This window comes from Poecile atricapillus, chromosome 14 (assembly GCF_030490865.1).
Source record: "Poecile atricapillus isolate bPoeAtr1 chromosome 14, bPoeAtr1.hap1, whole genome shotgun sequence".
NCBI lineage: Eukaryota > Metazoa > Chordata > Aves > Passeriformes > Paridae > Poecile > Poecile atricapillus.
This window is the reverse complement of record NC_081262.1, coordinates 10353478-10379513: the sequence shown is the minus strand read 5'-3', so window position 1 is coordinate 10379513 and position 26036 is coordinate 10353478. Positions and strand designations below refer to the sequence as shown.

General features: G+C 40.2%; 1 protein-coding gene and 1 long non-coding RNA gene across 4 annotated transcripts in view; one reads left to right on the top strand and one right to left on the bottom strand.

The window, feature by feature from the left end:
* The window catches only part of LOC131584362 (uncharacterized), a 46635-nt gene extending 40752 nt beyond the window's left edge, over positions 1-5883 (bottom strand). For both annotated transcript variants that reach the window (XR_009278735.1, XR_009278736.1), the window contains exons 1-2: positions 5719-5883; positions 3042-3110 (exon numbers count right to left, since the gene is read on the bottom strand). This is a non-coding gene — a long non-coding RNA (uncharacterized LOC131584362). The remainder of the gene's footprint in view (positions 1-3041; positions 3111-5718) is intronic.
* Positions 5884-5977: 94 nt separating this feature from the next.
* Positions 5978-26036, top strand: part of BAIAP2L1 (BAR/IMD domain containing adaptor protein 2 like 1) — a 35487-nt gene continuing 15428 nt past the window's right edge. Inside the window, exons 1-3 of one of the 2 annotated variants that reach the window (XM_058849391.1) lie at positions 5978-6257; positions 14493-14568; positions 17344-17430. In XM_058849391.1, coding sequence (XP_058705374.1) covers positions 6207-6257; positions 14493-14568; positions 17344-17430 — 214 coding nt within the window. In that variant the 5' untranslated portion in view covers positions 5978-6206. The remainder of the gene's footprint in view (positions 6258-14492; positions 14569-17343; positions 17431-26036) is intronic. The other variant, XM_058849390.1, reaches the window with a different exon arrangement.

Genomic DNA, 26036 nt, shown 5'->3' with positions numbered 1-26036 from the left:
ACAATCTATCCTGAACATCTTTCTAGTAATTCTCCATGACAGTAAGGCTATATCAAAGAGAGAGGTTAATGAGCTACAAGTTTCTTTGCAATATAAAAATGCAGTTCTAGGAATTTTGCTATTTTTTAAGTACAATCAAATTACCAGTATTATGTACTTGGTCTATCTTCTCCTTGTGTGAAAAGGAAGAGGTAAGAACAGCACCAAAACTCCCTGAAAATCCTCACAACAGTGCTACCGTACACCTGGTGCACATTTTGTTCCCAGCCCAGCAATAGCATCACATTCCAGTTGAGGTCTTTATGTTCTACCCTGTAACAACCACTAATTCCTACTCTGGTTCTAATACAGAATCTCTTGACATTACTGAGAGCAGCAATGAGCAGATCTCTGTTCAGCTGCACAACTCCACACTGAGCCCCAGGCAAAACCAGTTTATCCATTTGGGACAGCACACACCTGTTGTTAGTTAATCCCCAGCTGACAAATTACAAAAGGGTGGATAACAAACACGTAGGTATCTAAAATGAAGTGTTTTCAGCATGACTCACCTCATAAACCCCTGGAACCTAAATGGATTAGAAGTTTATAACAGGAGTTTCACCAGGATGTTGGCTTGCTACTAGGGCTGGCTTCCAAAATAAAGTTACAGATCCCAAGGCATATTTAGATTTCAATAACATGAACATACTAACGGCACTTACACTCTTGAGAAAAAATTCTAAGGCTGTCTCTGAGCATTACAAAGGCTGTTTTATTCGCTTACCACATATAGATAATATCTATCTTGTTTCATTATAAAGCACTTGAAGAAAGCCTTGTGCATACAGAAAATGTTTTTTCTTTCCCTCCATCGTGCATAGCTCGCTTGCCATCTAGTGGGCACAGCACGTGAATTAAAGCACAGCTACTCTCGGCAAGAAGTGAGCAGTCACAAAGTGTGTGGTTATAACAGCTTTGAATAAAATATTTTAACTAGCAGCAGAAAATTATTTGCATAACTAGCAGGACTGTCTGTTAGATTGCCTTGAATGATAAATTTTGTGCAAGTCCTAGGCAACCTCATTAAAGAAATCTTTTAAAAAACACTTTCTTCCATGCCATAGGTTCTTTTTAGTCTCAAAAAAATAACCACAGTGATGAAATCAGATTATAGTTCATTTTATAATACTGCCGAGATAATTTGCAACACTAGACTATTGAGACAAAAAACACAAGCATCCAAAGCCTTCATCTTCAAGAAAAAAACAAAACATCCTCTCATTTTTAGTCTGGAGAATGAAGAGTTAAGAAAAACCATCTTGCACTTCCTTGATTCAATCCCCCAAAGTACAGTCAATTAATTACACGTTTAAATTAAGCATTTGATTAAGTGTCTTCCTTGACCAGAGAGCTCAGTATCTTATTGACCTGTGAGTCTGAGTTACAGCTCATTTGCTTTGAAACCAGCCCAGGACAACGAACTGCAGGAAACAATGATTTTGTGCTTGCATGCATCTATTTAAAAATTGAGTAAATCCTTAAATGATCCAGAGCTGAATCAGACTGAAAGGGTCAGTAACCCTTCAAAGTTTTATATAATTCTTTCAAACGACACTTTGTGTAAGTTTTAGCGTGCTTCTGCATTGTCAGTTTTAAGGGGATTAAAATACTTGAAAACTTCCTTATAAGAGTCAACAGAGGACAAAAAGTATTTACCAATCAGAAAAGAGAGATTGTACAGTCCCTCTAATTTCCTGTTCAGAAAATTATATTCTGACCCTGAATGTAGTCTGAAATCATCAAATAACATGCTGTGTGCATTTTTTTTCTTAATCAAGTTAAATATCTGCTAATGACCACAGGGAATGATATAGGCCACAGCTGGCTAGATCATGCACATGTGATTACTGCTTAGCCATCATTTATGTAATTAGTTACAGTCCTACTAAGCTACTTAAAACACATGTTAAAAATCTAATGAGGAGCTGACACCGGTGGGTTTTTACAGCATGCTTAAATCCTTCCCAAAAAATGTTTGAATACATCTCTGACATGTAAACAGGACATATGCAGAAAATGATTGTACACCAAAATATTACTGCTTTAAAGGAACACATGTATTTACTCAAGGGAATATTTCTGAGTATGCATGTTTTCAAAAGATGTATCGACAATATCCTTTTCTCATTACAATCTCAGTTCTATAGGGCTGGCAACACATGGGGAAATTTTTATTGTGGCTAGTCATATTCCAAAACTTAAACCCTACCAGGGAGAAGTGGCCTTCTAGAGGGAATAAATATAAGCACTTGAGTGAGTCCCTTGACAGCAGTTTTGCTAAATCTGTGTGATTCTGCCTTTGGCCAGCATGGAATGAGCTGCTGGATTGGGGCCCAGAGGGGCACTTCCCAGCAATACCTGCAGAAAGCCAGATTCAGATGCTGGCAGCCTCAGCCCCAGGCCAGCCCATGCCTGCTGCTCCTGTTCAGAATCTGCCTGCCAGCAGCACCTTAACCACCGCAAGGGTGAGACCAGGACACGCTGAAATCCAAGCCATCACTTATAAAACAGCCAGTATCAAGGGGAACTGTTGGAATTGTGCCTAATTATGGTCCCTCAAACATTTCAGATTAACATCAGGGAAGTGCAAAGTGAGGCAGAATGGCAGGTAATGAGGAAGGAGTTTTGTTTTCTCAACAGGCAGCATTACAGTCAGAGCTCTCTTTACAAGCCAGAGGATGTCTGTTGAGCGTGGGCATCTCATTTGGAAGGGTGACACAGGATATATCAACACAGAATGTTAAACACTGTCTCCCATAATGCTGTGGAGGATTTTCTTTACTTGTCAAGTTACAGGCTCTTTCAAATAAAACTTTCAGTTCTGTTCCTCAACTTTTCCTTCAAAACTGGATGAAGCCCTGAGCAACCTAATGCTGAATTTGGCCCTACTCTGATGGGGACTGGACCAGCTAAGCTACTGACCCAGCAAGTTTCCCTGAACTATTCTTGAGGTACATTTATTGCTTGAGACAAAGTACAAAGAACAGGTGTAGTTATACCACAGGATGGGTTCACTACCAAAGAAAGAATATTTCCTTCTTCATCTCTTCTGGCCAACAAATCCACATCTGTTAAAAGTAAGCATCAAAAAAAGGTAATCAGATCAATTTTAATTCCAATCAGTACAGAGAGCAGATTTGATTTGTCATCAGAACTAGACTCCTGCTCTGAACTCTTCTCCAGAGAAAAGTTAGCAAGTGCTCTTCAGAGTCCCTAAAAAACAATAACAAAATGCATAACCTGAGAACTCAAACACCCAAATTTCAGTGTAATTGATGAATATGATAAACCAGAAACGTCTACATAAAGCAATACATCTCACAATAGTATGTTTATTACAAATGCCTACAGGAGTATGTAGGCAATGGAGCATGAAGAAATATTCAGTAAGTTTCAGCTTTTCAAGCTATTAAACATTCTGTCCTGATCACACCAAACACTTTGGTGTGCTACTAGAGGAGTATTGCACTCATGTTTAAAAGCAAGAGTATCCTTAAGCAACTTGCAAAAATGAAACTTCATTCAACCATTCCAAATTCCTGTTGTTTGCACACATCAGGACTGACTCCAGCTAAGTAAGTAACAAAACACTGATCTTTACACAATGTAAGATGAAAATCCCCTATTAAGAGAGCAAAGCCTTTGCATTTGTATCACAAGCTCAAGCACATTTTTTTACCAAGTGAATTTGAAAATTTATGATTTGGAGCAAAGGCCTAAATACTCAAAGAACTGGATTTGGCTGTCAAGTTTCAAGTTTTGCAGTCACACAGTAAAGTTAAATATCTGAACTATTTATGGTTATTTTTAGTTTAATCTAGAGGTAGATGAAATAATAGATGTAATCATTACCCCAAATTAAAGATTCTGTATGGATAGCTTCATTTCTTACTTAGGTATTCCTTAAAGACTGTTTTTTCTAAGTTTCTTTTTCTTTTCTCCATAGTTTTACAAATGGTATAATACCGTATCATTTATTTCCATCGTTATTTTCCTTTTTTTTTTTAATAACAAACAACACTAAAAGCACAAAAAAAATTACCTAAAAACTCTTAAAAAAGTCCCAGAAAGACTGCAGAAACAAATACCAAAGGTCATACCAAAGACCAAAGGTCATACACAGAAGTAGGAAATTCAGTAGAACTTTAAAATATTTACATCTGCTTACAAGGTAAGAAGAAAGAGCTTTACAAATGTTTATTTTGAAATGCTGAGCATTCCCACAATGTGTTAAGTATCGTAACTACTTAAACACTTCTGCCTACATAAATTATCCATATTGTTTCTGTCTGATATGCATACTCCATTTACACTCACATTGTAATTTACTATGACTGAACTTAGCAAGCCAACTGGAAACAAACACCCTGAATCCTGGGTGAGCTCCCAGAGCTCCACAGTGTTCAGAGGAAAGAGAAATGCTATGCCCCTATCAGGAATAAAGCATTCCCTGCTATACACTACACTCCCAGCTCCTTTAGCAGGAGTGCAGTGTATTTCTGCATCTTCCTTTGGGTCCCTGCTCCCTCAAGTTTGAACACCAGCCTATTAGGGAGTAACATCCTTTTCAGGTATGGGCATATGGTAACACAAAATTGGTAGCAACCAGTCTGTTTTCAGAGTTGTAACAAACTCTGCAGACAAAAGACTTGGGAATAAACAGTGTGATTTGTGACTCTTCCTGCCATGCTCAGGCAAGCAGCCACATCACATTTGAGAGGACTGTTTGTATGAGCAAACACTAGTTAGAGGGAATATCACTTGTAGACTTGGGCCCAAATCAATCCATTATGGCCACAGGATAACATTACAAATTAAACTGTGAAGCAATTAACACCATACATACCAGAAGTCCGTAAAGACCTCACCTGGGAGTATGAAGTCTCCTAAAATCGCCTTTCTGCCCTGCATTTTAGCTGCATTCAAGGTAACACCTTAAGTGCCTACTTTTTCCCCAGATGATAAATTATAATTGTAATGCTAAAGGCACCTCAAAAACATTCTTGCAGCTCTCGAAATCCTGTAACAACTTCCTCGTCATGAAAGTCCAATATCTAGAATTCTGATTCAAGACCAGTTTTTTATTGCTGCAATAAAGTGAGGAAAACAGAGGGAAGGACAGCGACCAAGAGAAGAACAGCCAGTGTGACGGGGGCGATTACACCTCACAGTACCATAGCCAATACCATAACCTGGTTTTAAATACCCATGGTTATGAAATTCCCACAAATCCCTTCAAGAGAGTGCCAGTATTACTTTATCAGAAAGATATTCCAACTGGCATTCTTTAATCTCACAATCTCTGGACTATTTATGGTCCACAAAAATTTACAGCTTCCCACAGCCTTCCTCACCACCCCTCCCCATGAAGGGCTTGTAAGTCAGTTCACAGAGGAAAGATGACTGGGGGCAGTGTTTTATTGGGTGTGTATTTAAAACAAACAGAAAACTCCAGCGTGTAGCAGGAAGCTCGGGCAGTACACTAGATCAGGATTCGGGAGAAAAACATTTGTGTCCATTCCTGAGGGGGTCTCAGGGATGCGGGTCTCCCTCCTCTGCTCTCCCTCATGTGGGGTTGTCCTGTGGAAGGACCACCCCGCACCGCGCTACGATAATTCATTCTGACTAATTAATTCCTTCAGAACCTTCACTTAATTGCGGGGAGGAAAAGTTTACCTCCGACTTGGCGAGGCACTTACAGCAGAGCTGCCTCCAAAGAAGACTTCCGCACGGCCGGGGCTGAGCTTTGGCGGGGCCGGGGCTCCCGGTGAGGGAAGCGGGGCGGAGGAGGGAGGCTGAGGGCTGGGGACGGAGGCTGAGGGCTGGGGACGGAGGCTGAGGGCGGAGGCTGAGGGCTGAGGCGGCGCTCGGAGCGGGCGGTGGCTGCTCAGGTAGGGGCGGTCCGAGCGCTCCGCCCGCCCCGCCCGGCCGTGCCGTGCCGTGCCCGCCGAGCCGAGAGCGGTGATGCGAGCCCGGCCCGGCCCTCCCCGCTCGCCGAGCCAGTCCTGCCGCGTCGGGAGCCGCGGTGCGCAGGGCCCGCCCCGGCGGCGCTGCCCGGCTGGTTCCGCAAGTTTGTGACAGCTCCTTCACGGGAAGCCGAGGCTGCCGCGGCGCTGCGCTGGGGCCGGGGCGCTCCGCAGGACCGAGCTCTCCCCGCCGGCACCATGTCCCGGGACCCCGAGGAGGTGAACAAGCTGACGGAGAGCACGTACAAAGTGAGTGCGGGACGGGGAGGGGCTGCCCGTGGCCACCTTTGCCCGGGCACCGGGGGCCGCGGGAGGCGCGGGGCAGCCGCGGCTCCTCACGCGGAAACGCCGCAAACTTTTGTCTTTTTTTCCCTCCCCTTTACTTTTTTCTCTTTACCTTTTTCTCTTGAAGTTTTTTTTTTTTTCTTTACTTTTTTCTCTACTTTTCTTGGTTTGGGTTTGGTTTTTTTCTTTCCTTCTCCTTTTTACCCCGCTCCCCGTTTCGCTCCCCGGGAGGGGTCCCGCCCGCCCCGCTGTGTCCAGGGCTCCGCCGCACCCCCGGGACAAGGCGGCTTCCAGAGCGGTTTCTGCCTCTCCAGCAAGCTCGGTTCACCAGCCGGCTCTAATTCCCTCGGTGTGTTTTGGTGATAAGGTGGTTTGGAGATCCTGGTGGTTGTGGTCCTCTGCTTGAACCGTTTCTTTATACGGGCCAGAGCCTAAAAATGGCTTAACGCTGAATTAAGTTGCTTGCCAGCGTCCCGAGATGATAATCAGATTTATGATGGTGCACCCTAGCATTGCCTCAAAGTACTGACCGCTGTGGGTAGTTCAGTTCATGTTGGGAGGCTTCTAAACTCCAAAATGCCTCGTTATTTGTAAATTAAAAAGATTCTGTTTATGGGCACCAGACAGTTGTTCTGAACTCTTCTTCCCTGTAAGCACACTGTTTCCAAAACACAGCAATTCTAGTTGGGAAAAATTCCCTTGAGAATCATACTTTTGGACGGGTGGTGAAGTAATCCATAATTGTATCTATAATCCTCATTCTGTACAGTGTGTTGTACCAGAGAAAGCTCTCAAATTTGCATGATTGAATGCATTTGCATATTTAACTTACAGCTGCATTTGCAGCTTTGAGCCCTAAGGAAAGCTTTCTGATGGATTGTTCCGTTTCACTATTTACTAAATTTTTCTGGTTTATTATCCAATGTTTTCATATTTCTGAAGATGTTGTCATCAGCATTTAAAGGTTTCCAAAAACATTGCTAGGAGTAAATTTTGCTGTTACTTTTGTTGTTCTTTGACGCGCATTTAAGTCAACATTACCGCTCACTTTAAGCAGTCCAGTTATATTGGGGTCACGTTGTATTTGCTGTTTACTTTCTTTGGACTTAGATATCAAATTCATGCAAAACTACTGAAAAAAGTGAGATTATCTGGCTATAAATTTTGTCCTCTGGAGCCAGAGCAGATAATTTTAAATAGTCTGGTGCTTTTTGGTATCGGTTACATTTGTGGCAAGGCCATAAGCAAACATAAATTCCCCGCTCAGAAGAGCACCCTGTAAATACAGACTCACAGAAGAGAAACCTGGGAAGTTGACTGTTCAGGGCTGTGCCAACAAAGGAATGCTCTCCTCTGTCTATTGACTTCCAGAATGCAGTCAAAACAGTTTTACAGAGGAGATGAGAGAAGATCTCCTGTGTGTTTTAATGGATATAACTTAAAATGGGCTTTAAAGGAATAAGAGACATCTAAGTAGTAAAGCCTTTCCCTGTTATTCAGTACTTATTTCCTGGTAAAGTTTACGTTTTAGTTTTGTTTTCTCTAATTCGACTAATTCAAAGGGATCTTTAAGGTTGAAATAACCAGGAAAACCACGAAGGAACACAAAGTTAATGTTGACAGTGTGATGAAATGTCTCCTCTGTAGGTATTTTGAGAGGTCTGGCATGTTGCATCACATAGCTCGTACTCACAGGCCTGGAAACCCTCCTGCCCTGCCCTCATTAAAAATTGAAACTTTATCCAGATAAGGTATAAAGGCTGCTTCAGATAGAGAATGGATTCGGGGTCCACTTTAAAGCAGTTATTTCTATATCAAAGTTGAAATCTTGAAAACAGTTGGTTACCCTTTAGGGGCAGAGAGCAGGAGCCTGTGTATTCAGCACTGGCTGGGACTGTAATCACAGCTCCCCCATCTAAAACAAATGAACACCTCTTTGTGCCATGCTCCAGCCTGTGTGGAGAGTGTGCTCTCCTTTGTTCAGCAGTGCTCATGGCACCTCTGCTCTTGCCTGTGCCATCCTAGCAGTGCACTGCTGAAACACCGTGCTGGGATGGGTAAAATCCAGAGCAGTGGGTGTGCTTCTCCTACCTCTGAGACGAAAGGCTTGGTCTGGGCAAAAAACAATTCAGTGCAGCGCAGTGATGGCATCTGTGCCACAGGACCAAATACAGGCTTCAGACTTCTCAAAAAAATCAAGTTTTGGGTGACCTGGAAAAATAATAGAAAATTAAATTGAATACCCTGCTGGCCTGCTATTTTCTGGGTGTGGGGGAGTATTGTGGTTTTTTTCTTTCTTACAGTGCTAATCCATTGGATTTATTAAATGCATAGTAACCTGTGTTATACAAAGCTTCAAAATATATTTGCAGAAGTCATCAGGTGGCTGAGTAATGCCGTTTTATTTTTATCTTGTTCTTCCTTTCTTCTGGCAGCAGCACCAGAAAGTGAATACCTCAGTGTTTTTCAGCTAACCTGACTAAATAAACAGCATAATTCACAAATGTGTGTGCACGCACAAAAACCAGGGCTGACATTTGCCCTTTATGTAAGACCTGGAGAATCACTTTACCGCATGATAGGAATGGCACGTGCACAATGAAGCCCAAGGGTGTGGGAGCCTATGACTAAAGAGGGCCACAGCCTCCCTTCTGCCAAGGAACTGCTGAGAGGTTCCCTGGTATGACACTGCCCTGCCCGGGCAGCGCCCTGTGGGGACCATGTGGGGGGACGCTGTGGCACCCCCTGACGCACAGATGGTCACTTGGTCACCCCAGGTTGTGTGTTGTTGTGTCCCTGCAGCCTGTACGGATTTTCTGCTGTAAGTGAGGGAAAACTGCTTGGCATCCGGCTGAGATACACAGAGTGCAGGGGAAAGGGGACAAGACAGGAAAGTGCTGAGGTACAGACCTGTCCTTCTGCCTGGATGGGCCAAGGGCTGGGCAGGCAGCTCACAGACTCTTCCTGTGGGGAGAGGTTTCCAGAGCTCTTGATAAGGCCATGATTGGTGTTGCTCATCTGGGATTTAGAAGATATGTCTCATGGTATCCAAGTAAACCCTACCCAGAAATTTTGATTATCAACCAAAGCACAATTTAAAAAACCCAAAACACCACCCCACCAAGAAAACCCACTTTGTTCTCCCCAGAGGCATTGAGAATTATTTTGGTAGGCTGTATTGTTTTATCACAGAAATATATCAGATATAAATTCAGTTTAAAGTACTAAATTCCATGTTTCTGTATTTTAAAAAGACTCACAATTATATTAAACTACTGGACTTGTGTATCAAATGTCAAACTCACCGATGGTCCCAGCACAAACTGCAGTCAGGTTGTTGCTTTGCATCCCTGCATTATAAATCTAACTTGGGGGAAGAGAAGCCTTTGGGAGTTTGTATAAAATCCAGTTCTTCCTCAGTACAAATTATCTCTTCTGCCCTTATTTAGGGTTATACCTACTTGATGTCTATCCTTGGGCATGTGCTCATAACCTGAAAAGGTTTGTATTTGAAGCACACTGATGGATGATGTATTAAGGTTTCTCTTAAACAAGAAATGTTTCATCAAGACGACTAAGAATTAGTCATAAGAATTAGTCTTTTTGAATAAACACTGGCATCTTGATTTTGTCTTTTCCATTCTGTTAAACCTGTTTTAAAATAATATTAAGCTAATATACAAATGAGATAGCTTAACATGAGATGTGCTGAGGGCTCAACCGTGCCCTTCTGAACACTGTATTATGGATTCCAGGAGCTAAAGGAGGAGATGAAATGCACTAATGTACAAAATGCTTCAAGTGCAGTAGCGCACAGTATTATTTCCTTTTTGTACAGCTTTTGAATCTTCTCAAGGGGGGGGATCTCAGACATTGTGTGGCAACACTAGGTACTTCTTAAAAAATTTACTCAATTTCAAGTTGAGGAATAACAATTTAAATCACTAGTAGCTATACAGAGCTTAGCTATGAATAGCTGTAGTGATAGTAATAGGAGTGATGGTAGACATCAGGATCTACTTTTCTCTGGTAGTTTCCTAATTTCAGAATTTTACCCAAAGATGTTGTTATTCACTCTTCCAAGGGTGCCTGCAGGATGTAAACGTGAGACTGCAGGGAGTCTCTGCATTGTTTAGTTGTGTGCATACCTGCTGAGCTATTGTTCAGTGAGGTGTGTCTGTAAGTAAAAAGCAAAGCTGAGCATTTACAGGAAGGCACTTTTACAATGGCTGTCATTTGTTTTGAAGATTAGTGTTGTTTATATGACTATCAGGAACTGCGGAAGATAGAATACCCACACACAACAAGTGGAAATTCAGGACTTCTTCCTCTTCAGCCAGCTCCACGCTACCAGGCTGGATAACTCACACTGGTTTCATGTGGTGAGGGGAACACAGCAACTCTTATAACAGAGTCTATGAGGATTTAATGACTCAAACGACCAGAATAGGTTTCCCTTATGCTTTTTTCCCTTGGAAGGTCGCTTTTGCCAGCTCTGAAGGTCTCTGCATAAAAGATGTTTCCAGTTGCCTGTTTTGAAAATGTTTCCCTTTATTTCCATTCATCCTAAATAATAGAAAGCTGTAGAATCTGATCATGTGCCTCCTCTTCTCGTTAATTATTCTGTTCATGAGAGGTAGTGTGTCACTAGAATATAGGACACACGATTGACAATTAGGAGGCCCTGTTTGTGTGCCTCACTGTACAGACAAATGATGTGCTGTGAACCACTTTATCTCTCCCAAGCTCTCTCTCACTTTATGATGTTTATTTGGATTAAGACAAAGGTTTTATTTCCATGTCCTTGTACACCAAGGCAGATAAAATACTGTTATTTTCTGAGACTTTTGACAATTTTACATTAATTGTTCTCCTGATCAGAAATTTTTCTCTGTTCCTCTGTCCTTCTTTTTGAGAAGTTTTGAGATCTGGCTTTATTGTATTAATTGTATTGTACTGTATTAATTGAAATTTGTCACTGGTGTTCAGTCCCATGCTTTTTTGTGACCTTTTCCTTGGACTAAAAGTAAGAGAAGTTATAAAACTGTAAGACGTGGTAAGAAAAAGTAGCTGTACAAATTGATTTGAGTTGCTCTTGTCCCCTATAACTTCTGAAGCTGAATAAAATACTACAATAATTTTAATTTATCTGAAATGTCTTGGTGATATCAAATGGATAGCTCATTCTGAAGAGGGAATTTCCTGTGACAGCTTATTTTTTTGATAAAGTGCTCCAGATACTTCTTCCTGGACTTCAAAGACAGCCAGTGGTTACCTGTGGTTAACTGTATAGAAAGACCACTAGATGTATGGCCAGGTTTTTTATTTGCTTTGAGAGTCTAGCCTTCAGTAGAAAGGGAAAAGATCACATATTATGCTTTTTTCCTGATGTATGAAAGGGAAATAATCTGAGAATTATTTCATCATGTCATCTTGGAGACGTGGCAGGGGGGTCAGGGAGAGTTAAGTTTTTCTATCGAACACAAACCCTTGATTGAGATGAGCCATGCCCAGCGCTGTGAGGATCAGCTGATGCCCATAAACCAAGCTGTGGAACCAAGCAGATTCCAAAGGGGAATTTCCATTGCAGAGGTTTTTGCCGTTTCTCAGGCGCTCACACCCAGGGACTGGTTCTGCTAACAATCAACCTCTGTGGCAGTGCAAAGCCTGAAACACTTCCAGAGACTGCCTGGGCTGATGGAGAAAAGATCCATTAGTTGTGCTCCTTCCAGCTGCTGCAGGCGCTGGCTGTAAATTGTTTCTTCACCTTTCCCAGCAGTTTTTTGTGTACCTTGAGCAGGTGTGATGTCCTGGAGCTTTTCCTCTGGGTTCCCTGTGTTCCACTGGACCTGCTGTGCCTCCAGAGCATGGTCTGTGTCTGTTGTACACAAATTCCTGCAATGGATCAAGAGGTCCTGTGAAAAACAAGAGCTGTGGGGGCTGGCTTCAGAGAAGGGAGCTATTAAGGGTAATTTTACTGGGGTTTGTTCACTTCTTTCTGAATGAAAACAGCTGACACAGGTGCAATCGCTGGTTTAAAATCTGAATTAGAAGATGTCAGGAAAGCTGGAATCTTTACCCCTGAATGCTTAAGGGCATTAAGACAGGGGTAAGACAGTCTTTCCAAAGAAAGTCATTCAAAAATGACAGTCATTCCAAAAGGCAGTACTCCAAGGCCAATAATTATCATGTTATTCTTAGAATTTTGGGGTAGGTGGCAATAAGGGGTTTTACTCTGTAATTTTTTGTTTTGAGGGGTTAGCATAGGCAGAATCTTTCAAGATTATTTTCAGTATAGAGTGGCAATTCAAGGTGGCATTGGGATTCTTACTTGCCATGGACACACAGCATCATGGTACATCTTTTTTTCCCTATATCCTTGAAAATACAGGACTCTTTATCCTGAAACAATTCCCCAATTCATCTTTTTTTTTTTTTTTTTCCTTGTGATTCACTGACTCCGTGTAAGTCAACAGACATCGTCTTTAGTACACAGCTGGGAAGAAATAGCAAAAAGTTGGAATAGGAAGAAACAACTTTCTCCTTGGAACAAGTGTCTCACAGTCAGAGTGCCTCAGCAACGAGGAGAGCAACAGCCACAGCAGCAGCACTGACAGTAGCAAATTCAAGAGCTGGGGCAGGAGGAGGGATGTTCCCAGACACCAGAGCCTGAATATCCATCCTGTTAAGTTGTTAGAATAGCCCTTGGCATTGTTGGCTCAACCTGAAACAGCTTTCCCAAATGATTTCTGGATGTGGTTTGTGAGTTAACACAAATCAAGGGCCTGGGGACAATAGCTGGTTTGTTTGCAGTGATTGCATTTGGGTGGGTGAGAGTTTAATGGGACAGACCAGAAAACAATCCCAGTTGCATTTAATTTGTACATAAAGGCAGTGGGACCAGGTATTGTTCTGTGGCTGCTTTTGATGTAATTTATGCTATACTAGTATTGGAATCTAATAGTTTTATATATTTTTAAAATATCTATATTTTTATTCAATGTGACTGTTAGAGTATTATTGGAGTTAATCCTTCACTTTTTATGTTCATCAGAATTCAGGTATAGTGCTGTCTTTGAAAAATAATAAAATTCTGTCTGCATGGCCTTGCCTGAATATCAGACAAATGTGACAGTATTGCTGTTCTTTTGGAGTTCACCTGTGTACTAAATATAAATATTTCCACTCTGTTAGTAGTACAACAGACAAAAGCTTGATAGTATTTCACATTCTTGAGTCTTGTATTTCTTGTAAGCAGAAAGCATCTGTTTTGAATTCCTTGAACTTGACAGCTCTTCTGTGTGACCAGTAGTGAGTGGTGTCATAAAAGTATTGCCATAACAATAGTAAGAATAACAGAATGGTATCTACAGGTATCTCATGATCTTTTCATGACAATATCATTTCACAGAGTAATGTCATAGCCATAGTTTTGTTAGGAAGATTCTGGGGAAAGGCGGCCTAGAATCTGCAGGATGCAGAATTTGCTGGGAATGAGAGCAGTCCTGCCTGGAGCTGCTGGATTTCAGATTCTGGTTGTTTCAGCCAGTAATTGTATTTAACAGTGAAAGCAGCTGCAGTGGATTTTTTTCCCCCTTCTATTTAAATAAGGTCATCATTTTCTTTCTGAGAAAACCTTGACTTTGCATAAATTTCAAACAAATAAAAAATGCAGCAAAAAACCCCAAAATAACTAATTTCCCTGAATGCATCTGTAACACAGAAACCAGGAAGGATATGAACCAGAGATCTGGTGAAATTTTTCTTCTTTTCTTTTCTAGCTTTTTTTTTTTTTCTTTTTTAATTTAGAACTCAAATCTTGAACCATTGTCAGAAAGTTGTTGTCTGAATTTATAGACCAATTAGTGGATAAAGGTTTTTCTCTCATTCCAACATCACTTACCGTAAAAGATGGTCTTGCACAAACTTTGATCACAGACTTGATATCCTTTTGTATTATAAACAGACAGACTTCTTTTTACCCCCTCTTGCAGTAAGGTTTTTTTCCTATTTGTTGATCTTAAATGCTCAGTTTCTTTTCCCTTCCATCCTTTGTTTTCCTGTATCTCTCCAATCCTCCAATTTTCATCCATCCATGGACTTTTCAGTTGTAAACTAGGCCTGAGTGACACTGAGATTAATATTACACCCACTGTGTGTTACCTTGGCTATAACACAAATCTTGTTTTCTTTCACTAGAATGTTATGGAACAGTTCAATCCCGGACTGAGGAATTTAATAAATCTGGGGAAGAATTATGAAAAAGCTGTTAATGGTAAGTTTTCCAGGTGTTACATTTAGAAAGAATATTTAATTCTCATTTAAATGTACATATTGGATATGAGACTTGTGTATATAGGCTTAATTCTCAAGATGAACTTTGGATGTGTTTAATTAAGAGGAAAAAACCCCAACAAGCACAAATATACAAATGCATGCACCTTCTCTCCAGTCTTTTGGGGTTTTTCCACTGTCCTGGAGAAGTTGCATCACAAACACTTAGGCACAGAGCTCCTGCAAAATAAACTGAAAGTGGCTTTAAAGTAATCCACATTGAAATAATAAGTGAAAAAAACCAAAGTTATGTAAATTAGGTGTTATTTTTTTTTCTCTCTGAAAATACCTTCCTGAGATATTTCACATTCTTAGGTCAGTTCCTGCTCACCTTCACACGTCACTACTTAAGGAACCCTGAGTACAGAACAATGTGAATTAGTTCAAGCTGCAGGGTGGGTTGATCTGTTGTTGTTGTCCATACTAATCTTGATGGTATCCTTTTCATTGAGTCAAAATCAGAATGAATTTGGATTTGAATCTAAGGACCAGTCTCTTAAACATTTTAGAATATAATTGCATGCTCCCATTATTGACTTCAAGGAACAATCCAAGTCCTTTCCAGGACTGGGCTCCAGACTCCCAGAGCCTGCACTGTGGGGCCTGTCAGAGCCTGCTCCCCATGCAGACCTGTCAAACTGCTTGATACCATATTAAAGCCATGTAAAATCTCTAATTTTGCCTCACTCAAGCCTATGGCACATCTTTCCCCTCTGTGTAATGCAGTCCTCTGAGAAACGGGATCCTGCAGAAGTAGTGCATAGCCAAACAGACATTGAAATCTCTCTCCATGCAAATTTTAGACCTGGCTTGAGAAAAAGATAAAACCAAAGCCTGCTGGAGGTGAAAATAGGGAAATGTTGACTTATTTGTGGCAGTGTCTAACTTGATGGATTAACATATGGTTACCTAGTACCTGACCTTAGGAATTACAGGTAGTACCAGAAGTAGTAACAAGTGTTTTCGTATTCATTTGAAATATTTCTTTACTGGGTTCTGAGGGTCTTGCTTCTCACACACTTTGCTGTTGATATGTTACGTTTTGGTTTTTGTTGCATTTGCCTTTAAGCCTAGCTGATAAGGCATATCTAGCATGAATGCTTATTTTCAAATGAATATTTACATTTACAGTGTTGCAACAACTCTTGCAAAGTCATCTTTGGACTCTCATAAATTGGTAATCTTTTCACCCTAAGTTCTGTGTGGTGTAAATAGATCTGTAACAAGGAGTAAATACTCTATTGCTAATCAAACACCTTGCAGCTTTCCAAAATGTTGGAGTATGCTGACAAAGAACATAAAACTTATGAGAACTCCAGATGTGTTTATAATATATTTTTCTACACTTTGAGGACAAAAGGTAAAAAAAGTCTCCCTTTCTGCAGAAGTAATTGATATGCCATAGTACTGGTGAAGGGACTGTGCAAGTGGGGTTCTTGACTTAGCTTGATTAGCACAGGGAAAATCAGACATTTCATCATTTTTTAGTGCTTGTATTAGAAGAAAAGAGTGACTTGGGGCTGTCTTGAGAAAACACAGATAGGAGGAGTTAGACTGTCATCACATCCTCTTGTACAGGTGGCACATTGCTCCATCAGTAGTGCCAGTATAATTCTTCTGCTCAGAAAGTTTGAGTGCAGAGCACCTATGAGACAGAGCTTAGACAGAAATCACCCTTTCTAATGCAACAGAGCCTCAAAGAGAATCTTTGTTTGATTTGGAAAATTTTCAGGCTTCTTGGTGAATATACTGTTTGTTATGCAACCAAAGATGTCACCTTAGTACTAAAAACTAGAAAATACAGATCTGTAATTGGCAATTATATTCCTCTCAGAAAAAAAGAAGTATTCTGAACTTAGCAGTAAGGCTCTGCTTGACTTTCACTTTAGGTCAAAAATGTGCTACTACAAAAAATTATGACAAATAACTTCAGTAAGTTATTTTTCACATTAAAGCTTGTCAGTTTCTCCTTGTTATTTCTTTTCTTTGTGGTGTGCAGATCAGTTCTAGACACTGAAGATGCAAGGCAGCCGCTGTAGGTCGATTCCCTGTGTAAGATGTTTCTCCCCACTGGCCTCCCTGCAGCTTCAATCCCGACATTTCTCTGTTCATTCCAGCAAAACTGGCTTTGCTGTTTAAATCTGCCCTAGCCAGGAAATTATTAACTGGGAATAACTGAAACTTGGTGGTATATATTAAGAACTTATTGGTTCCTGTTACAGCCAACTTTAGAGGGGAAATGATGATTTGTTTTTGAGGGGCTCCACATTTCCCTGGGACAGCTGCAGGTCAGTGGTGTCGTGGCCAGTTGCCATTTCCCAGGTCCCTGGTTTGGCTGGTCACCACAAGAGACCTCAGCAGTTTTTGGATGTTTGGGATTGCAGTTTGGGTTTTTCCAACAGTTTTCTCTGTACCAAGGAACTTTGCTGTGCCCTGACCAATGCAGATGCTGATTGCCTCTGGGTATGCAAAGGAGCTGGAGCTAAATAACAGGCTGAAACTTCATTAATATATTCTGGAGTTCTGTCTTTTTTCCCTGGTTTCAGATCAGCAGGGAGCACAGAGACTTTGGTAACTTTCTCTGACAGACGATTTCCTTGTTGCCATATATTCCTCTCTTACTCTGTGCTCTGGATGATGAGACTTCATAGAATGGTGCATTAATAAAAATGGAAGATATTTTTTTAACAGTTGTGTTTTTTTCACTCACCCCCAGTTATGGTAGTGGCTGGAAGAGCATATTATGATAGCCTTGCAAAGATTGGAGACATATCAGCAGATTCTCCAGTTTCAAAAGAATTAGGTAAGTGAAAACTCATTTTTTATATTACTCTGTAGTATAAAGTTTGTTTTTGCTTTCCTGCTGGCAGTTCACAGAAAAAATGTGAAGTAGATAAGGATCAGTAAAAGTATGTTCTACTCTTACATAACATGGGTGGAAGGGATTTGATGCTTTTAAGGCATATTATTCTCAAGACACAATGTTTTGACAAGATTATCTTTTTTTTTTCCCCTCCTTTTGTGAATATAGATCTTCTTATGCTTTCAAACGCATGTATTTTTAAGCTCATATAATTCTAAAGTAAATAGGAAAAAACATGCATCTTGATTTTTAATGCAGAGGTGAAGGTTGAAATTCTTTTGCAACAGAATATTGGTATGAAGTGTCCTCATTTACAATAGCAATTCTAAACTAAATTTTCTGGTTGAGTGTCATTGTGAAGGGTTCAGTTTTACTTCACTACTTTTGATCAAGTGTATCACTAGAAGTTCTCAGGTGCATTTATATTTATTTTCTACTTGAGCTTTTGAAAGAGAAACTATAGACTCAAAGACAGATTAATTTTACATTAATATAAATCCACCTCAAGTTCTGTACTCTCCTGAAAAAATTTCTGAATATTTGAAAGATCAGCAGCAGCACTTGACCTTGACAACTTCACTTCTGTAGGCTGAGCAGTATAATTGCAACACTGGGCAAAGGAGTACAAAGTATTTGTAGTATTTCTGACAAAAGATTCTCGTGTCACTGCAAAGCAAAACACTGGGACCTATACTGCAAAGAGAAAACACTTTCTTAATGTCTTCATTTGCTTTTTGACAAAAATATCTTGATGACGTGTCTTGCTTCTGAACTTTTGATTTTGGGCAACGTAGGACCCTTCCAGTGATGAAACTTGAATCTCCTCCTGTAACTCACAATAGTTTGTTAATTCAGCTGATTACAGTGGATGGGCTTAGCAACTCTTTTTCATAGCTCTGGAGAAGTAGAACTGAGGGGACAGCCTCCTCTTGAAAGGTGGCCACTGGTTTCTGTGTGGCTGCCTGCATTTTTATGGTTTGTTCTGAAACCACTTGTGGGTGAGTGTTGAGGTCTGTGCCGAGGGCTGGGAGCGGTGGAACAGCAAACAGGGCAGAGCAAACAGTCCCGACGAGCAGCTCCTCTGTTTGCTCTGCAGGCTGTTTACAGAAAGCAGAGCTGCTGCTGTCAAACTATAGAACAGTTAAAAGAAATGGCTATGCAGAGTTTTATGAAATAGTAGAAAACACACAATTATAGTTTTTGCAATCAAGCAGTTGCTCAGATGCATGGAAGCAACTGATTTATGACTTGTCACTGTGGGACATTGTCTGCTTATTTGGAAATATTGTTATTATTGGGTAATCTTCTGCTGACTTCTGAAAATAGCTGGTTTTCCTTGTTATTTGGCACAATACAGAATTGTGATTGAAAACATATTTTTGTTTAACTATGAATTCCATCCTGCAATTACAAATCTTCTTCAAGATATACCATATCGAGAAAACACGGCCTTCTTCCCTGATTTCTGTTCACCTTCTCCTTCAACTGTTACTGCAGAAAAGTCTATTCTTCTTAAGGCAAACAGTAACTCTGGATTTCTTCCAACATACTCTCTGATGGAATACTTAATTTAGAGATAAGGAAAGTCAATGAATGCTGGAAAAGGTAGGATAATGTGGTTAGGCGTCTGTGACAGATCATTTGCATTTTCAAGAAAAAGTCTTACAAGTTCTGAAGCTGGGCTACAATATTAGACTATTTACCAACGACATATGATACACCCAGGTGTCTCTAAAAGTACCTGCTTGAAAAGAAAAGTATTTACTGTGCACTTCTGTGTTTTAATACTATTGCAGTGCATGCTGAGCAGTATGGGGTGCATAAGGACAGATCAAACTTTGCCCATTTGTGGGTCCTGTAACTCCAGGGGAGCCCTCTGTGCAAACCTCATCCATGAGTTCCTTTAGACTTGCCAAAAGACAAGTGGTTGACCACTAGCAGCTCTGTCATGCATAATACTTCTGTTATCTCTGCCAAATTAGAGGTGGTTTCACAGTTCAAACCCAAACCTGCTGGGTGACCTAGAGTGTATTCACTGCCAATGTGATGTAAAGATTGGTATCAAACCCACAGCCAATCCTTCCTCCTTACCAGGAAACACAGAACCTGGGCTTCTGAGATGAGACAGTAAAATGGACACCAGCCCCACAGCAGGGTAGAAACAGAAATGGAATAGAAATAAAGGAGATTTTTTTGAAGTTGAGGGTAGAAAGCAGAAAGGCTGGAGAAGTCATGGGGGAAAAATCAAGTAAAAATGCCAGAAATCCTTTTTTCTGTTGAATGAGATTGGAGGAGAAGAGGGAAATGAGACTGAAAAGGAAATCTGGATATTCCAGCTGATTCAGAGCTTTTGTATTAAGTATCTCTATCTTTCAAGTCTGGTTGAAGCTCTCTGAACTATTTTAATACAGAATAATTTAAGCAAATTGAGGAAGTAGAAGAATGTACTGCAGTCACAACACAGTCCTTATGAATAAGGTATGAGTTGACTGAGTCGACATTCTTTCTAATTTTGTATCTCCCCTAAATTTCTGAGTTTGTAGTCCTTCAGACTTGGCTATGAGCATTTAAAGAACAGAATCTGAATTTATTGCTTCAAGCTATCCTGCAATATGGAATTTGCATACCTTTTTTCCTAGGCACCTTTTGGAAATCCCTCTAGGAAGAAAAGATAGAAAACAAGAAACTGCATGTTTAAAAATGTTAAGATTTCATACTATTCAAATTCCAGCAAACCACACCAGCACAAAATGCTGTGTTTCAATAATGCAGTAAAACCAATTTCACATAGGCACTTCACCACGGTGTTAAAATAGTAACTTTCACATGTTGCTAATTGTTTTTGTCTTGCCCAAAACACAAAGGCTTGTGGGGCTTTGTCATGTCGATTTTTAGTGCTTATAATGTAAATAAAATCTCCTCTAGTAACACGGGCTGTCTCTGTAGGCTTCACTTGCACAAGGAATTGGGAAGTTATTTCCTGCTTGCCTATGGAATTCTGCTTCTCATATCTTCCCAACTATCTTCTCCAGCACCTGCCAGTTATTGTAGCTACATCTCATTTTATATTGTGGGTGTAAAGTCCCACTTAGTTTGTTGTGTAGCAACGGTATCTACAGCAGTCACCCACAAATACATTATGGGTCTGTACCCAGAGCTTGTTGCTCAAGAACTAAGGAGTGTGAACTATTAATTGCTTGTCCAAATAGTAAAAGAAAGAAAAATATTACATTGCATGGTTTGATCAGTGGAACTAAATTGCAGAAGATCAGTGTTTTAAGAGGACAATCAGAGGAGACAAACGTCTCTTCCCTAATCTAACCAAGACTGACAATTTATTTAAAGATTACTCTAGTTTACAGGAATGTTTTTTTATAGTTGCACTGTGTTAAAACTTAATTAGAAACAGGTATGAGAGAGCTTTAGCTCATCTGCAGTCTAAAATGTAAGAATTTGGGGAAATTTGGGTTCCTTTCAGAAGAATTTTTTTGGTTAAAAACCACTACAAATGATCTAGAGGAGCAAGTACTGAAGTAAAAGATTGCTCTTTGTTGTGGCAGTCACAAGATAGAGGCAGGGAGAAAACCCCAAAGCTTCTTCTGGTGCACAGAGGAAGTGGAATTCTTTCCTGACAGAGGGTGAGCCCTGAACTTGATGTTCCTCTCAAGCACAAAAGAGCAAACTGTTCTTCAGGTTAAAAGACAGGATTTGAACACATTCACAAAACACTTTTGCCTGTCAAGTGGTGTAATTTTAAAGGTCTCCACAACTTTGTCATGTTTTGTCACCTACAAAACCTTGTGGTATAGTAGTACCACTTTATTTTACACAGTAATAGTGATTTCAGGAATTCTGTGACATGAATCAGGCAGGGGTTCTCTAGATCCATATTTCCTTTTTCTGAGAGCCTTTATACCTCCAGCTATTGGGGTAACTGCGTATTGGTTTGAGGGTCAAGGCTGATAAACCTTCAGTCAGAATAAACTAGTGGTTGTTGGTGAATAGACCTGCCATTTATCCAAAATTTGGCATTTTTATGAATATCTATCAAGTTTGTACATTACAGTTCTTGAGTAGCATCTAACAGTTTCACAATGATCCTTTAGTAACTTTTATAGCTTTTTGTAAAGCAAACAAACAATTTACCATTTGATAATCATGTTTATTTAATATTAATAGAATCAGTAGTGTTTGGTTCAATCTGTAATGAGTTGTGATTTTTTTTTTTTGTGATAACCACTTTATTTCAGCTTTGCAACTAAGTGAAACTCTGTGGGCTTTTCTCCCTCCTCATTGTTTTCACAAGAGAGAATTTCTGCATCAGAAACTGTGAGCTTTAAATGGTCAACTCGTACAGAAAAAGTTTTGGAACTAAAATGGAAAATTCCAATTTTGCTAAAACAAACATATCTACTTGCTGAAAAATTTCTAATCAGACCATAACATAAAGCAGTACTTTCTTTTTAAAATATTATCTTGCTAGTATTATTCAAAACTGCCTATTTTCTTCCTGTCTAATAAGCAAAATTGCCACGCGATTGGGTATTTTTCAGAGCTGTAGCTCTCTCTTGTTAATTCTGGGTTAAAGCACTCACTCTCACCAGTGAGAAAACCAAGCAGAAAAGAGAAAATCCCGTGGTTTAGGATGACTGTAGCTAGCTCCACTTCCATTCAAATAAAAAGGGGAGGGAGGAGAGTTGTTGGCTTACTTTAACACGTCTACACTGACCCTGTCAGCTGGAGTTGTGTTTCACTTAGAAAGATGACACCATGCACTCCTGCGGGTGTTTCAGCTGAGGAGGAGAGCTCTGGCATCTTGTCCTCTCACTGCATCCATGCCATCCCTGTGGAACCAACCAGCTTCCTTTGGAATACATTGTGATGGATAGAAAGGAAAGCGAAGCGTGCCAGCCACTGCAGAACCTTTAGCACCTCATCTGGTGGAAACTTCTGGGAAACCAGTTTAGAGGCTGCAGTTTGAGTAGTTAGAATCAGGCCAGCTTTTCCTATGGAGCATTAATAAAAGAGTTTTCTGCTGTATTTATAATGGGATTTAATTGGAAGAAGCCGCTCCGTTCCTGTGCTATAAAAGGAAACTACACAGAGAGCTGTCTTGAAAGGGAAATACAAAGTACTTGTGGGGTTTTACAGGAATAAGGTTTAGTATCTTCCAGTTATACAGTAACATTCCAGGCTTGTGCTGCTAGTGTAAGTTCCATAATATTTTCCTGATAGAATGTAAACAGGAATGATACTTTCAAGAAGCACAGTGAACAAGGGATGGGTTTGTTACTGAACATAAAGAATGTGTCTACAAATGGATCCTGCAGTTTGTTCTTACAGAACCACCCTAAAAAAGTTTGTTCTGTATAGGATTATATCATTGTAAATTTTGTTATGAAGACTTCCAGATAAGTTAAAAATTTTCAGGTTCTAGAAATGGCTGATGGGAGGAAACAGAGTATGGAAATACACAAGGCTTTGGTAATGATTGCAATAGTGCCAGAGAAAAGAAAGAAGACAGATATTCCTAGGATTTCAGTGATATTTTTCGAGCTATTTTTTCATGCTAAATTAGATAATAGGCTACATTTTTCAGTCAATTTTAATATTTTATTACCCACCTACCCCAGTCTTACTGCACCCTATAAATTGAAGCTGATTCAGTTCTTAGTCAGTGATAAGATGGGTGTAACACTCCTGCAGTCTGTAGTCCCGGCCTGCTCAGGGTGGGTGTGTGGTGGTGTCTGGGCACCTGCAGCTCTAAGAGCACGTGCCTGTGTGCCCTGGCTCCTCATGATGCTCCTGAGCACACACCTCCAGGGAAAAATACATATTCAGGACACCTGCAACGAGTGAGACTTGGTATCTTTGTGCTGTGCCTCAAAGGCCTGTGAAGGGACACCTTAAAGAATTTCTCACTGTACTGGAACCCATAAATTTCACGTGAGCCTCACACTTCCATCCTGCAGTGGGAGCCCTGGGAAGGATGCCCTGGGCCTCACCTGTGTGTCCATTCAGCGTTTCCGAGGTTGTGGCCACGTCAGAGTGATTCCTGGTGCTCTGTGTGTGCTCCCCCAGCCCTGAGCCCAGCCAGACACAGCACATCCCCAGCATTCAGGAGGTTGTTCTCTCTCACATCTCTAAGTTAAGGATGCTGAGCAACCACAGCCTTTCCTCACCACCAGCCCCAGGTGAAATAAACCTTTGTTGAGAAAATGTATTTACTGTGCTCTCAGTGAGACAATAAATGGAAGGTAAATGACAACTTTGTGGGGAAAATAACGTCATATTTGTAACTAGCTTGTAAATCCTTTAGTGAAAGTCTAACTATATTTAGCCTGTACAGTCAGCTCTTCCTGCTGAATTATTTCTCAACGACAAAAAAATCCTGTATCCATTGTAGATGTCAGTAACAGTCCCACAGGGAAGGGCAGGGAACCAAAACCAATTGTCTTGGACTTCTGAGAAAGAGAATTTTATCAAAACTTTTGACTCAATTTAGGTGTGGGGGTTTTGGGTTTTTGGACACTGCTAAGACTGTGAAACTCAGTGGCAGTTCCAAAATGCTGTAATGAAAGTTGCAGTGATTCCTTGTGGTTTATTGCATTTCATGTAACATTTATAATGAAGACTTAAATATTTACCCTCTCTGGTACTGGCAACCCATAAAAACTTCAGTTTTTGCTGGTTAGCATGATTTGTTTGTTCCATTCCTGCTGTAAAACAGAGATTAGCTCTCTTGTATGATCTTCCTTAACTAATCTGCCTCAAACCAGCAGGGTTTCATTCAGGCAAGTTCAGACTCGTGGCTGTATTGTAACTTATTTTCTTTTCACCTGACTTTTGTGAAGATTAGGAGTCACTGCACACCACTGCAGCTCAGGTATGAAAAGCTGTGGTATACAGGGCTTCCAAGGCCCTATGAAAGATGAGTCTGTGACACACAGACCTTATTATATTGTGGGTTTATATGTTTGGGTAAAAAAAAAATAACAAAAGTGCCTGAAGCAGACTTCATATATATTAGTAATGGAGTAACAGGTGGAAAAACAAGTTTTTAATTTTTCATGCATTATTTACATGGCATATGGTTTCCCTTTCCTTTTTTTGACATTTAAATTTAGTTTCTGTGCTTACCAATCATCTGAGACAAGCTGAATATTTCATGTTGATTAACACCTGTTCAGTGATACATATGTTTAAAAAAATTCTAATCTCTGAACTTTTTTTTACTCAGAGATCAAAACATCTTGTGAGAAATGGGGGAACTAGACTGCAGACTGAACTTTGCTGAATCTGCAATAAAGTCATATTCCTCTTTAGAACACAATGTGAGCTAATGTTTTTGTTCCATTTAAAATAGAAAAACAGGAGCATCACCCCAAGAAGAAACTCAGAGTAACTGGAAATCAAAATGGTCTTGTTAATCTCATAAGGATTCAGTCTTGTCTAGCCTTATGTGGGAATAAGTAATGGATTAGCAGTTCATTGGCCAATTGATAACATGTTATGAATCATGTAGTACTTTCTAAAATCACCTGTGTCCAGCTGAAAGAATTTGGCATTGATTTTAGTCTTAGTAAAATATATTTAAAAAGCAAGTTGATCCTTGGGTTTAACTGAATATTGCTTATAAACAGGCGTAGCCTTTCTAAGGTATAGAGAGCTGAGTAGTATTCTGTCTCTTTCAATATTTAAATATCCCAAAGTTTTAAAGAAAAATAATAATTTAAATTCAAGTAATTAAAATTCTGTCTTCTGTACTGGGAAAGTCCTTTGTTATGTGGTCCTAAAGTATTTCACATGATGACCAATGAAGTTTTAGGACAAGAAAAGGGTGACTATATATAGTCTTGATCCTGGGCTACAAAAGGAAATGATATCATAAGAGGTGCTAGGCTACTAGAATAGAAGTGAACTGTGTTCTATCCCCTCATTGTTTGCCTAATTATGAAATGGGAAAAGGATCTTTGAATAAGAGGATTCTTTGATTTTATTTCCCATGCTGAGAGCAATGTGTAACCTAATGACAGGCAAGTGTTTGAGAGAGTATTGCCAAGTATGTGTCAGTGAGATACAGACAGGCACTTGTATGGGAAGGTTATATATGTACAGGCAAATGTGTGCATTGCAAAATAAAGCTAATATTTGGGAAGGACAGAACTTAGTGTACAGCATTTGCTGTAAAAGTAAAATGCAGAAAGTCCCCTTTGCTCCCACTGATGCATCTTGTGCCTAGAAAGTGCTCTGCTGGGTAAAGCAGCTATGACTCCTGGCCAAGTGTGTTGGCTGTGATATAGCTGGAAAGAATTCATTTGACTGGATAAAAACAGAGGCTGAAGTTTTGGGCTTTTTTTGGGTTGGGTTGTTTGGGGGTGTTTTCATACAGATGAAAATTTGATTGTGGTCAACAACACTTAAAAAGTCAGCATGGGCTATAATACATTTTTCCCTCTGGAGTCATATGAGGAACACAGCAGCAAATTCCTGTGGGAAGGAGCAAGTGGAGCACTGGGAGTTCATCAGTTCAGACACCATCAGTG